At 38.7% G+C, this 14062-nt stretch overlaps 1 protein-coding gene and 1 non-coding gene across 2 annotated transcripts; one reads left to right on the top strand and one right to left on the bottom strand.

Moving 5' to 3' along the window:
• Nucleotides 1-924: 924 nt before the first annotated feature.
• On the bottom strand, nt 925-10480 carry LOC120009472. Its single transcript, XM_038860088.1, has 3 exons — nt 10434-10480; nt 7457-9553; nt 925-957 (listed from the first exon to the last, which is right to left on the bottom strand). The coding sequence occupies exons 2-3, from the start codon at nt 9548-9550 to the stop codon at nt 925-927; spliced, it is 2127 nt and encodes a 708-aa protein (XP_038716016.1). The 5' UTR covers nt 9551-9553; nt 10434-10480.
• Nucleotides 8898-9004, top strand: LOC120009984. The gene has a single exon (XR_005470779.1). It is a non-coding gene; the product is annotated as a small nucleolar RNA R71 (small nucleolar RNA).
• Nucleotides 10481-14062: the final 3582 nt, after the last annotated feature.

Here is a 14062-nt window from a genome sequence, read left to right as displayed (position 1 = left end):
TAGTTAGAAAAACTTACCCAAGCACTTTATAAAGCCCTAGATCCATGTCCGAAACCTCCAGAAGTTTAGGTTACCCCGTGTAATGGCATATTCTATTTTTGTGTGATTTATTCATTTGTCGTTGATGTTTTGTTTTACACATTTTTAATTGTAATTTCCATTATTGGTTTCTTCTCTCATGCATTCACGTAGGCACAGTCATTGCATTTTGTCAAACTAAATAAGTTCATAGTCATGCATGAGAAACAAAAAAGAAAAAAAAGAAAAAATTCACTCATATCATCGCCATCCTTATTACACAAGATTACAGTTGTGAATTGCTAAAACAATGAAAAATGAGCAGCAAAAATACTGGGGCAGTTTTTGAGGAAATTGACTCTTAATTTTTTTTGTTGATCGAGTTGGAATGGATCATTCTTTGTCTGATTCTGAGGAGGTTCATGTTTTGGCTATCGATGACAACCTTGTTGATAGAACGGTCATTGAAAGGTTGCTCAAGATTACTTCCTGTAAAGTGACTGCGGTGGATAGTGGAATAAATAGTACTTCAGTTTCTGGGATTACACGAGGAGAATAATTGTTCTGTTGGGTTTGATAGTTTGAAGATGGATTTGATTATCACTGACTACTGTATTCCTGGAATGACAAGATACAAGTTGCTGAAGAAAATCAAGAGATCGTCTGCCTTGAGAGAGATTCCAGTGGTAATCATGTCATCTGAGAACGTAGTGACTCGATCAACAGATGCTTGAGAGAAGGAGCAAAGGATTTTATTGTAAAGCCAGTGAAGTTGTCAGATGTGAAGCGCTTGAAAGGTTACATGACCAGAGATGGAAACCAAGAGAGATGCATCAACAAACAAAAGAAAGCTTCCGGGGACTTGTGATCTATGTTCATCATCACCGTCACCGTCATCCTCCACTCTCAGCTCTCCACCCCCATCGCTGTCAGATTCTCCTTCACTACCACCATCACCATTAGAGCCGTGTTCTCTACCACTGTTGGAATCTCTTATCAGACAGCTTAGAAAGTCCTGCTGGGATTAAATCCTGATCGTCTGTTATGTACCCTGCCTCACTATGCAAATATTCGTAATTTCTTGGGGAGTGTGAAAGTTTTTTTTTATTATTATTATTCTGTTTTATTTTTATTTAAGTTGAAAAAAAGAGAAAAGAAAAAAAAGAGAAAGAAAAAAGTTTGTCCTCAAACGGGAAATGAACAGTTGAGTGTGACAGTTTTGTTTTTTATTATTATCTAGTTGAAAAAAAAGAAGGAAGAAAAGAGTTGTCCTCAAGCGGGAAAATAACAGTGGATGGTGACAGTCAAGTAAGTACTGATGTGACAGGCACCGCAAATGTCTTCGTATATGCAGAGCCATTTCCGTCTTCATCTCCATCTCAATTGCAAAAGTGTGTTTTCTCTCTGAGCTATCTTCATCTCCATCTCCATCTCCATCTTCATCTCAATCATTCCTGACAAAAGTGTGTTCTCTCACAAAGATCAAGAGCTATGCCGAGACGCTCGCGCACCATCGCCTCAAGATTACAGTCCAGGCTTGCGTTGTTCAACAAAGCTGAAATTATTCCTGAGTGTAGAATCGACGAAACGGTACAGCGAGAAGCACTCAACAAATGGGCGATGCGCTACTTGAGGGAGCATTCCTTGCTGTTTCTAGTAGACCCAGATCCAGAAAATGACTTACTGGTGTATCCTCAGATCGTTCGCTCCTTCTATCACACTCTCATCGAGCTACCACGTAGTGAGCGGACTAGGAATCAACTGGTTTATCAGGTCATTCTAGATGGTATAAAAGTTCAATTCACGACAGCAGATCTGTGTTGCTGCTTGGGATATCCACCAGTAGATGATAAGCCCACTGGATCTCGACAACCGATCTGTGCGTCAAAGCAGAAAATTGTTGATGATATGTGTGGAGGAAAAAAGAATAGGCACAGCAACGCTATACGCCGTGCTTACTTGCCTTCAAAGATATGGTTGCTGGATGATGCTGTCAGGAAAAATCTGTGCCCTATTAGCCATGAGCAAGAACGACGAGGAAAATTCTTGTCAGTCTTATACTCTATGTATAAAGGGCAGTGGTTTGATATTGGGAAGATTTATCTGGCCATTATCTTCAAAGCCAAGGATTTTGTCGAGACGAAGCCAACAAAGGCGGGGAAGTTATTTTTCCCACGGCTTATCACAAGGTTGCTTTTGTTCAAAAGCATTCGACCTCCTCGGCCTCAAGCATCTTTGGGATATCAGGTCACCATGCTAGAAAGAAGGACATGGCTTCAGAGCATCAGCCATTTGAAAACAACTTCTGCTGGAAAGAAGCAGACCCAAGAAGGTCCCTCAGCATCACCACCTGGTGATTCCTCATCAGTAATTGCAGCATCTCCACAATCAGATCGCATGCGTGCAGCGATAGCCCGACTAGAGATGGGGCTACAAACACTAGAAGATGGACAACACAGGCTGGAGCACATGTTGGTAGCAGTCATGGATATGATACGGAAGTGAAAACATAGCAATCCAACAGTCAGAAATTTTGGGGAGTTATGTGAGCAGTTTGAGGAATTCCATGTTGCTATTATGGGGAATGATCAAAACTTTGCTGTTAAGCCTTGCCATGTCCTTCAGGTTTTAAACTCAGTAACTGGACCAATTTGGAATTGCCAGATTCTGTCAGCAGCCTTCAAGAGTAAAATCCATCTGCACTACCATCTGTGGTCCAGCTCACGGCCATTGATTGGGTTTTAATAATGAGCATGTCTTTACTTTACTTTGATAAAGTTCTCTAGTACAGCTTTTGCATGTTCAATGCTTCCAGTTCTCATGTTTTTGATGCTCTGTTACACTCATCATTCCTACATTTATTTGCCCAATTCCCGTGTTTTTGATGCCTTTGTTACATTCATCATCCCACATTTATTTGCCTTTATTTGTCCATCACTTGTAAATTCCAAATCTTGCAAATTCCATTTTGACAGGATTGAAATTGATGATAATGAAAAGATGAACCGAATGAACCAGATTTTGGGGCACCCATTAACAATGTCGAGTTTGACTTGAACATTGAGGATGAATCTGAGATATAGTCAGAAATGTTGAAACAAGTTTAATCAAAAAGAGAAGATAATTCAAATGGATGAGGTTGTTAATTTGGGGTTGGAAATTTGAATTGGTGCAAACTTGGAAGATTAGAGATGAAATAAAGAAGCAATTTGATGCGGGATGTCTTGCTGTAGTAAAATACCCCGAATGATATGGAAATATTGCACCAGTACTGAAGAAAGATGATTGTAATCAGATCACGATGGCACTAGAAAGAGGAAATTACTTTCATCACTTTATGTGATACCTTTTGCTATGAAGTCATGCCATTTGGTCTAAAAATGCAGGAGATACTTATCAGCAAACCAAGGTCATTCTGTTTCATGATATGATGCATAAAGAGATTGAAGTGCATGGGGATAACATAATTGCCAAGCCAAGTGAGGATGAAGATCACATGATTAACTTGGAAAAGTTTGTTCAAGAGGTTGAGAAGACGCTAGTTGAAGTTGAACCCCTCAAAATGCACATTCGGGACAATTTCAAGGAAGTTGTTAAGTTTTATTGGTAGAAAAAAAAATAAATAAAAAAAATATTCCCGCTAGAGTGAAAACCCGCAAGGGCGCTCTAGGCAAAAATAGGGGCAAAAAAAAAAAAAAAAAAAAAAAGAAGAATTCCGCTAAAGTGAAAAAAAACCCTTATGGGCATTTTAGTTTGGGCTGCAAGATGGTTGGATCACGAATCTGTTGAATTGATGAGTATTGCCTGAGTTGGCTGTTAACTTGTCTCACATTGACATAGGTGGGAGTGCAAAATTAATTTCGTAATTGAAGGGTTGGAGATCAGTTAATTGGACATGCACCCAAAGCTGTGGTAGATTTTGGGGTGCTCTTGATACCATCAGATATTTTACCTTGCTAAGGTGTTAGTCTGTTACATAGAAGAAGAAGTTTGTTGGCAGAAATGGAAGGTTCAGAGATAGCCTCATACAAGTCAGATTTGATTATTGTTAATTGGGTGCACACCAAAATTGGGGCAATTTTGGTACAATCTTTGAATTATCACATATTTCATCTTGAAGAAGTTCGGTTTGTCCTTCTTACCTTTGACCTCTCTAATTTCTTGTACATATTTCATTCTAAAATATTTTATTACCACCCATCCTTTTCAATAAAAATTGTGAGGAAATTCATTTCTTCAATTTTGTTGCTTGTAGTCTCCTTTTACATATCTCAATTCAATTCTCATTTGATACTCCAAGAAACAAATTGTGAGGAAATTCATTTCTTCAATTTTGTTGCTTGTTGTCTCCTTTTCCACATCCCAATTCAATTCTCATTTCATACTCCAAAAATTTATCACTTGCTTTCAATAATTGACAAGCATGGCTGTACTTTTGAATTTATCACTGACAAAGTTTTGACAGGAAATATAATGAGTGCATCAGGACAATACTTTTGATAGGAAGTTGATGGATTTTGGCATCCTAAGCTGGAAAGGATCTGAGTGAAAAGCCTGAAGCTGAAGCAGGTGTTAGCAGGAAAGAGAAGCTCACATTCCTAAGCCGTGCAAAAAAAAAAAAATATTAAATTGAATAAAGAAATTCAGATAAATGGGTAGCTTTGAACTCAGATGCGTACGAACATGCAAATTTCAGGGAAAATCAATTGATTATGGGAATGCACATTGGAAAAGGAAAAGAGATAGCCCAAGAGCTGGGATCCAGAATGGAAAAAGGCCTTCACTAATCAGATTAGAGAAGATACATTGAAAGCTCAGTGAGTCAGAAGGTCAACCCTAACAGAGAAACAAATTTGGTTTAGCAATTCGTAATTGTGCGCTTGTTGGAGGATGGCAAAGCCTTGAGAAAACATGCATTCATTCATTCATGAGACATTCATAATTGAGCAAAATAGGTCAGTGCATGCATCATCGCTGCATAAATAAAAATTTTCCAGCCAAGCCGGGAATGACTATAATGATCCCAAGCATCTTTTTCTCAAAAAAAAAAAAATGAAAAAAATCAAAAAAATCAAAAAATCAAAAAAATCAAAAAATCTTTTCCAGCCAATTCGGGAATGGCTACAATGATCCCGAGCACCTTTTTCTCAAAAAATCAAAAAAATCTTTTCCAGCCAAGTCGGGAATGGCTACAGTGATCCCGAGCACCTTTTCACCAAAAAAAAAAAGTCAAAGATTAAAAAAAAAACATTGGCCAAGCCGGGAATGGCCTTGTGATCCTGTGCCCCTTTATTTTCCTGCACAAATATTTGGCCAAGCCGGGAATGGCCTTGTGATCCCGTGCCCCTTTATTTTCCTGCACCAATATTTGGCCAAGCCGGGAATGGCCTTGTGATCCCGTGCCCCTTTATTTTCTTGCACAAATATTTGGCCAAGCCGGGAATGGCCATAGTGATCCCGTGCATTTCAATTCTCGTACGAAACTCGGTTGACTATACCTTTGTATGTCTTTTATTTCATAAAAGACAAATAAAAGACATACAAAGGGGGGCAGCTGTAGTACCCGATTTTCGTCCGGCTAAAATACAAAAAAATACAAAAATGAGAAAAAACACAAAAATGCAAAAAAACACATTTGTTGTACCTATAAGCCCATAAATATTCTCTTTCTTGGATTCTTAAGCCCACAAATACTCATATCTTAGCCCAATTCATACCAACCTATGTTCAACATTTGTTGGCCCATTTCATGAAGAGCTAATTTGCTTGTGTCCACTACCATCTTGACCAATGTCTTGATTATCATTTGAAAGCCCACCACATGATTTGTCAAACCCATTACTATTTCCACCTATACATATATACACATATATGTATATCTCTCTTGACATCATTCCATGCATCACCATCATTTTAGTGCAAATTGATGTGCAACTCCACTTAAATTCAATGGTGGTGACTCCATTTACATTCAATGGTGGTGAATCCATCATTTTAGTGCAAATTCAATGGTGGTGACTCCATTTACATTCAATGGTGGTGAATCCACTTACTTAGTGCAAATTGGTTATTCAATGGTGGTGACTCCACTTAGGTTGCCATGGTTGGTCATTCAATGGATGGGTAGCTCCTAATTTCCTATAAATAGAGAGCTAAAGGAGGAGAGCAAGATAGAGAGCTAGGGGAGAGAGCTAAGGGAAGAGAGCAAGATAGAGAGCTAGGGGAGAGAGCTAAGGGAAGAGAGCAAAAATAGAGAGCTAGGGGGGAGAAAAAGAAAAAGAGAGAAAGAAAAGGGGAGAAACTTCTTTCTATCAAGTTCATCAATCATCAAGCTTTCCCGTTATTTTTTTTGCTACAACAATCTTCTCCAATGCGAGCCTCTACAATCAAGGACTTCAAACTGCAGGATTTTCAAGACCCTAATCTGTCCGAGATTAGCAGACTGCTTTAAACTTTGAATTTTGCTCTGAAATTTTGATATAGTGTTTATTGAGGTGTTGTGACATTGTATATAAAATTTCGTTGCATTTCGACCTCATTTGATAGGTGAAATCAGAGTTGAAAAATCTGTGCGCAGTGTGTGGTTTGAAAATCTGTTTTGTGCAAATCTTGATTCTTTGATATGTTGTCATTTCAATTAAGGAAATCATAAGTTGATTTCATTTATCTGGATTATGGACCATATTTGATTTCATTTATGAATTTGCCATAAGTTGGCAATAATGGATTAAATTGACAAATGACATTTTTTCCAAATAATCATTTATACCATAAGTTGGTGTTCAAAATTAAACCTACCAAAAGTTGGTAGGGCATTTTATCATTTACATCATAAGTTGGTGTTCAAAATTAAACCTACCAAAAGTTGGTAGGGTATTTTATCATTAACACCATAAGTTGGTGTTTAAAACTAAATCTATCAAAAGTTGGTAGTGTGTCTCCAAATAAAAACTATAATAAGTTTTTAGTAAAATTACAATTTTTTTTAATGCTATCATAAGTTGATAGTATTCTTACAAATCTTTTCCCAAAACTATCATAAGTTGATAGTGTTATTTCAAACCTATTTCCAAATAAAAACTATCATAAGTTGATAGTAATATTCCAAGCTTTTTTCAAACACTATCATAAGTTGATAAGTGTTATTTCAAACCCTTTTTCCAAAGCTATCATGAGTTGATAGTATTTTTCATACCAACCTTTTTCTCAAAATAATTATATCTTGCAAAGAGCAAGTTTCCATAAGATAGCCATTAGATTAATCCGGGTAACGTTTTCAAACGGGAGTTGTGGGGTGCCTAACACCTTCCCCACACTCAATCGATCCCCGTACCCTTTTCTCTGGTTCGCAGGTTTTTACGGTGTCCAATTGCACCTTAAATCAATTGGTGGCGACTCTAAACATTTTTCATCCTCCAACGCCGGTCCGCGTCGTGACCCCGGTTGCGACAAGTAGGAACTTATCAACTTGGACAAGAACATCCTCTATAATGCCTCTTGGGAATTTTATGGACCGATCTGCCAATTGAAGAGTGATTGAAGTCGGTTGTAACTCCTTTTCAAGACCTAGCTGCATAAAAACTGAATATGGCATTAGATTTATGCTAGCACCTAAGTCTAGAAAAGCTTTTTCAAAAGATAATTGACCAACAATACAGGGGATAGAGAAACTCCCTGGATCCTTTAGCTTTGGAGGTAGTTTCTTGTTCAACACAGCACTGCATTGTTCTGACAACATCACCTTCTCGTACGGTGCCAACTTCCTCTTGCTAGTGCAAACATCCTTCAAAAATTTAGCATACGAGGGAATTTGCTGAATTGCATCTAACAGGGGAATGTTGATCTCAACTTTTCTAAAAATATCCATGACCTTTCGCATTTGCTCAGTCTTCTTTTCATTTACCAATCGACTAGGAAAGGACACATGAGGTTCAGATTTCTCAACCTTCAGTGGGATGGCTGCCTTGGTCTGATTTTCCTCCTTAAGTTCTTGTTGTCTCCCAGTTTCTTGCTCCTTTTCATCTTTTTCTTCATCCTTCTCTATGTATCCCACAGTTATACCACTGCGGGTGGTAATGGCATTGAGTTGTTCTTTGTCTTTGGGATTAATTTCAGCTTGACTTGGAAGTCTTCCTGGCTCTCTTTCACTTAATTGCTTGGCAATTTGACCAACTTGGACTTCAAGTTTCTGGATGGAAGCTTGTGTGTTGCTAAACTGTTGGTCATATTTGATATTCTGCTTTGTCACCTTCTGCATGAAGTTGTTTGTGTTAAGAGCCAAGAGAGCCATTTGCTCCTCCAATGATGGTTTCTTAGATTCAGTTGGGACTTGTTGCGCATTCTGATTATATTGCTTGTTCTGATTCTGATTCTGATTCTGTCCTCCCCAACTGAAATTCAGGTGATTTCTCCATCCCGGATTATAAGTATTCGAGAATGGATTATTATTGGGATGGAAACCACCTTGCCCCGCATAGTTAACATGTTCCTGCTCTGAAAAAGAAGACATGGGGCACATTTCTGTAGTATGACTAGTCTGAGAACAAATTGCACATACCTCAACCGGGATTGTTTGTTGGATGGGTCCAATGTTCTGAGTTGAGAATGCTTTCACCAACATATCAATCTTTTTCTCCATGGCCAGCAACTGAGGCTGCTTTTCTGCGTTAGTGTGGACTTCATAAACGCCTCTTGGAAGTTTCAGTCCTTGTTTCCCTCTAGATGAAAATTGTTGAGAATTTTCACTGAGAATCTCGAATAAGTCGAAAGCTTCTTCACTACTCTTTTCCATAAGTACACCTCCACAGGCTGAATCTACAATGTTTGTGTTGTTTGCATCCAATCCTTCATAAAAAGCCTGAACTTGATCATCTTGGGATAAATTATGGTGCGGGCACTTGAGAAGCAATTGCTTAAAATCATCCCAGGCTTCATAGAACAAATCACCATCTTTTTGTTGCCAAGTTTGAATTTCTCTTCTCAATTTCTTCGTTTTCTGTTCTGGGAAAAACTTTTTCAGAAATTTTGTGGCCATCTGTTCCCATGTAGTGATTGATCCCGGGGCTAAAGAATTGAACCACAGCTTGGCATTGTCCTTGAGCGAAAATGGAAATAGTAGAAGCCGAACTTCTTCTGGAGTTAACCCCTGAACATGCTGAGTCTTGCAGAGCTCAAAGAATTCTCTAATGTGTAGATATGGATCATCAGATGATGTGCCTCTAAAGTGAGGTACTGCATTCAGCAAATTGGGAGGGAATGTGACATTGCCCTGAAAGTTTGGTTGAAATGCAATACTGGACGGTTGTTCCAAATTCTGCGGCACAAAGGAGTTCTTCATTGGCCTTCTAACTGGGTCAATAGCAGGAGCAGCTGCAACTCTAGCAAGAGCATTCTCACCATGCTCAATCTCTGGATTCTCTAAATTCGCTATAGTTCCTCTCGCTTTTGCTTCCCTTCTCAATTGTGCAAGAGTCTTCTCAATTTCCGGATCGTAGTCAATTAAATTTCGACCTTGAGATCGACGTCCGAGCATACACTGTAAGACCAAGTTAATGAGGATAATTAATTAACAAATAAAAATCGAGAATAAGAAAGGAAAGATCGAAACTAAATATAAACCAATAACTTCAGTCCCCGGCAATGGCGCCAAAAACTTGATGTGAGATTTCGAACCACTAAAATTATAGCGATTCAAAACTCAGTTTATTACTCGCAAGTGCACGAATCAATAGTAGTATAGCTTAGCAAATACAAGTGTCGAATCCACGAGGACTGAGTATTAGTTTAACTTAATTCCAATGTTCACTAAAAAAAATACCAATTATGTCGCAAGCAACAAATCAAAAGTTGAATGAAAAATCAACGTGATAAAAGTACTAGGGGTTCGATTTCACCATCTCCATTATACTCAACTCTCTCGGTTGTTAACTACCAATTCAGCCATACTTGTTGACGATCAGGTCCCCTAATTCATGTAGTAGTCATGGCGTCTAACTTACTACATCTATCCTTACTTTGCAACTACCTATGGCGTCTAGATTAGTTTAACAAACAAGGATGCATTCGAATCAATGGTAACCTTTAACACGATCACATAAATCCTAGCATATGGCGTCTATGTCTAGGCAGTTATGGTGTTGAATTGCAAGAAGCTAATCTCAAATTGAGCATGGCGTCTACTACAATTTGCATCAAAATAATCAAATCCCAATGGTGATCAATCATCAAGATTCAAATATCGTTCAAGTATAGCAATTAACACTCAACAAAGCATGAATGAATTAACAATCAAACCAAAATCCTTGAGCATAATAGAGTGGCTACATCATTCCCCTAGCAGGAGGATTAGTTCCTCATGCTAGATTCAAACAAAGAAAGCAAAGAAATTGATTCCATAAGGGTTGAGAAAAGCCAACACAATTGCATAAAGTCTTCGACCAAGCTCCTCCTTGCTGCCGATTAGTTTTCCTCCTAGAGATAAGTCTCTCCCGTTTTTTTCCAGCCCTTTTAGGTCTACAGCCTTTTTTGAAGAAATGACATTGCTGCCCTTGTAATGGGCTGAGCTGATTGGCCTTGAAAAAGCTTTAAAAGAATAGCACAATGATTTGGGCCTAAATCATCTGCGAAATTCCAGCTTGGTATGCCAACTTTGTAACTCTATAACTTCGTTAATTGTGAACGAAATTCAATGAACTTGATATCAATACGAAGCTTAAGAAGTCGACCCTTCACCGTCACTGAAAAATTCCAGATTCGGAGCTTTCTAGTGGAAATTTTGGACATTCGAATATCAGCCTGCCAATTGTCCTATTTTGAACCCATGTTGAAAATATTTGCTCTCGCACCTACAAACGCGCAAAATAGACCAAAATCATAGAGAAAGATCCGAATAGTCATGCAAAAGTCCCTATGAAAACACAATTATATCTATATATTATTTGACTTATCACGGGACATCACTATTTCACGGCCAATCGTGCCTTTTAAATACCTCAAAATACGTTTCACCATACCAAGATGCTCAACAGTTGGAGCATGCATGTGTTGACTATCAATACTAACTACAAAGGTAATATCAGGGCGCGTGATAGTCAAGTAAATAAGCTTACCGACGAGCTTTTGATAATAACTAGGCTCATCAAGATTTTCTCCTGCAGAATCAAGCTTCAATTTGCTATCAAGTGGAGTGGCAGTGGGTTTACTATGCAACATATTTGCATCCTGTAGGAGATCAAGAATATATTTGCGCTGATTGAGAAATAATCCTTTGCTAGATGCCGCCATTTCGATTCCAAGAAAATACTTCAAGGGACCAAGATCCTTAATTGGAAATTGTTTCTGGAGACTCTTCTTTAGTTGGGCAATAGAATCAACATTATTCCCTGTAATAATAAGATCATCCACATATATAAGCACCATCAATTTGTCAACTGTACCAAGGCGGACATACAAAGAAGAATCGGCCGAACTTCTATTAAATCCAAGAACTTCAAGGGCTGAACTCAGTTTTGCATGCCATGCACGTGGGCTTTGTTTCAAGCCATAAATAGATTTATGAAGTTGGCAAACCAATCTTGGATTTCCACCTTGGGGGTGTCCAGGAGGAAGCTTCATAAACACTTCTTCTTCGAGATCACCATGCAAGAATGCATTTTTCACGTCCATTTAGGACAAAAACCATCCAGAATTGATAGCCACAGATAATAAAACACGTACAGTAGTCATCTTAGCAATTGGTGCAAATGTCTCCTTGTAATCGACACCGAATTTTTGAGTAAAACCTTGAGCAACGAGACGTGCCTTATGTCTCTCAATAGACCCATCCGAGTTGAATTTTGTCTTAAAAACCCAACGACTACCAACTGCATGTTTGCCATGAAGGAGTGGAACTATACTCCAGGTATGATTTTCGGCAAGAGCTTTGAGCTCTTCATTTGTGGCCTTCTGCCCAACATCTTGGGTTTGAGCTTCTTGAAAGGTCTTAGGCTCATGAGCATCGGATATAGCTGTAAGAAAAGTAGTATGTATAGGAGACAATCGCTGATAAGTCAAAACTTTATTGACTGGATACCTTGCTGTATACGTGACAAAATCTTGCAATTGTGTTGAAAGCTGGCAATGCTGTGGAGGATTCCGTCGAGGAATGGGTGGGTCCTGTACACTAAGTTCCCTTGGCAGTTCCTAGGTTGTGACTTCATGAGCTTGCGTGGGGTTGCCAGATGACACCGTAAGAGGAGAAGAAGAGCCCAATGTATCCTGATACTTCTCTGGGTTGTTGGCAAGCAATTCATTAGACTGCATATCACTAGAATCAATACTAGGGAGAGGAAACAATTCTGGCAGCATCTCCTCCTGACTTGAAGTGGCAAAATAGGGTGTGGTTTCAACAAAATGAACATCTCTAGTGACATATAATTTCTGGGAAGTAACATCATAACATTTGTACCCCTTTTTCGTTTGAGAATAGCCCAGGAAGATGCACTTTATTGCTCGAGGATCAAGCTTGTCACGATGAGCAACTGGTAAATGCACAAAACACGTGCAACCAAATATCTTTAGATGAGATAAGTCCAGCCGTTTGTCCTGCAATACTTCAAGAGGAGATTGAAAATCTAGCACACGGCTAGGTAAGCGATTAACAAGATAAGCAGCGGTAAGTACTCCATGGGACCAAAAATGTTTTGGAACATTCATTTGAAGCATTATTGCCCGAGTTTTTTTCTAACAAATCAAGATTTTTACATTCTGCAACCCCGTTCTGTTGAGGGTACCAACACAGCTACTTTGATGCAATATGCCGTTAGAGATTAAATATTGTGTCATGTTATGGGACATGAATTCTGTGCCATTATCAGATCGAAAAATTTTAATATGGGTTGAAAATTGAGTAGTAACAAACATATGAAAATCCTTGAAATAATTGAATACTTCTCCCTTAGTTTTCAACAAGTACACCTAAGTAACCTTAGAATAGTCATCAATAAACGTTACAAAATATTTAAAACCATCAAGGGAAGGAGCAAAAGGACCCCAGACATCTGAATGTACAAGTTCAAATGCCTTAGTAGTTCGAGAAGATGACAAATTAAAGGGAAGTCTAGATGACTTGGAAAAATGATAAATCTCACAATTGAGAGGTTCTTTAGTGAGAGCTGGATTTATTTTGCTAAGAACAAATTCTGAAGGATGTATTAAACGACGATGCCACAAAAGATGCTCAGGTGATGGAGTAGAAATAGCCAGAAGTCCCTCGGAAATCCAAGAGTTAGGTGAAAAATAATGGAGTCCATGTAAGTGGAAACCTTCACCAATCATCTCCTTGATGACGAGGTCCTGAAAAACAACCTTGGAAGGAGTAAATATGACTTCACAATTCAGAGAAGAGATCAATTTGAGAACAGAAAGCAACTGAAAAGGAAACGAAGGAACGTATAAAACATCAGACTCTACTGTATCCGAAAGCAGTTTAATTTTGCCTTTACCCTTCACAAGAGCACCTTTCTCATTAGCTACAGAGACGAAATTGGGAGTGGAAAAATGATTAAAATCATACATGCTGGTTAGTTTATTTGACATGTGATCTGTGGCGCCAGAATCAACAACCCAAAAATCATGCATAATACCAATCTCTAAAGCAGTCATAAAAGCACTCAAAATACCTTGACTAGTTTCTGGGTCGGCATCAGCCAGAAAACCAACAAACTGGCTGAGTAGAGCTGTATGCTGATCTTGTCCGGGAACAGTTCCATCTTGCATTTTTCCCTATCCATGTCTGTCGTGCAGATAACTAGCAAAATCATTTAGTAAAGCAACTGGTTCGAAGAGAAAGACTCGATGGAGTGCGTAACAAGATGAGCTTTATGATCAGAAGTTCGTTTCTGAAATCCCCTCTGATCCTTTGCAAACCTTGGCTTCATCTCTGGGTGAAGCACCCAGCAACGATCAATAAGATGTCCAATGTTATGACAGTGTTGGCACTTGAGATCCGGATATTTTCACGTCGGTTTTTTCTTCAGAAGAGGGACGAGCAATAAAAGCACGCACA

This window comes from Tripterygium wilfordii, chromosome 11, assembly GCF_013401445.1.
Source record: "Tripterygium wilfordii isolate XIE 37 chromosome 11, ASM1340144v1, whole genome shotgun sequence".
In the NCBI taxonomy this organism is placed as follows: domain Eukaryota; kingdom Viridiplantae; phylum Streptophyta; class Magnoliopsida; order Celastrales; family Celastraceae; genus Tripterygium; species Tripterygium wilfordii.
This window is presented reverse-complemented; position numbering and strand designations above follow the sequence as displayed.

What these genes read in the sequence shown, in the direction of transcription:
- LOC120009472 (XM_038860088.1), bottom strand. Translation starts at nt 9,550, where the DNA reads ATGCTCGGACGTCGATCTCAAGGTCGAAATTTAATTGACTACGATCCG. An exon ending in TCCTACTTGTCGCAACCGGG is followed by an intron (nt 958 to 7,456) that starts GTCACGACGCGG and finishes GTGGTAGTGAAG; the next exon opens with GAGAATCTGACAGCGATGGG.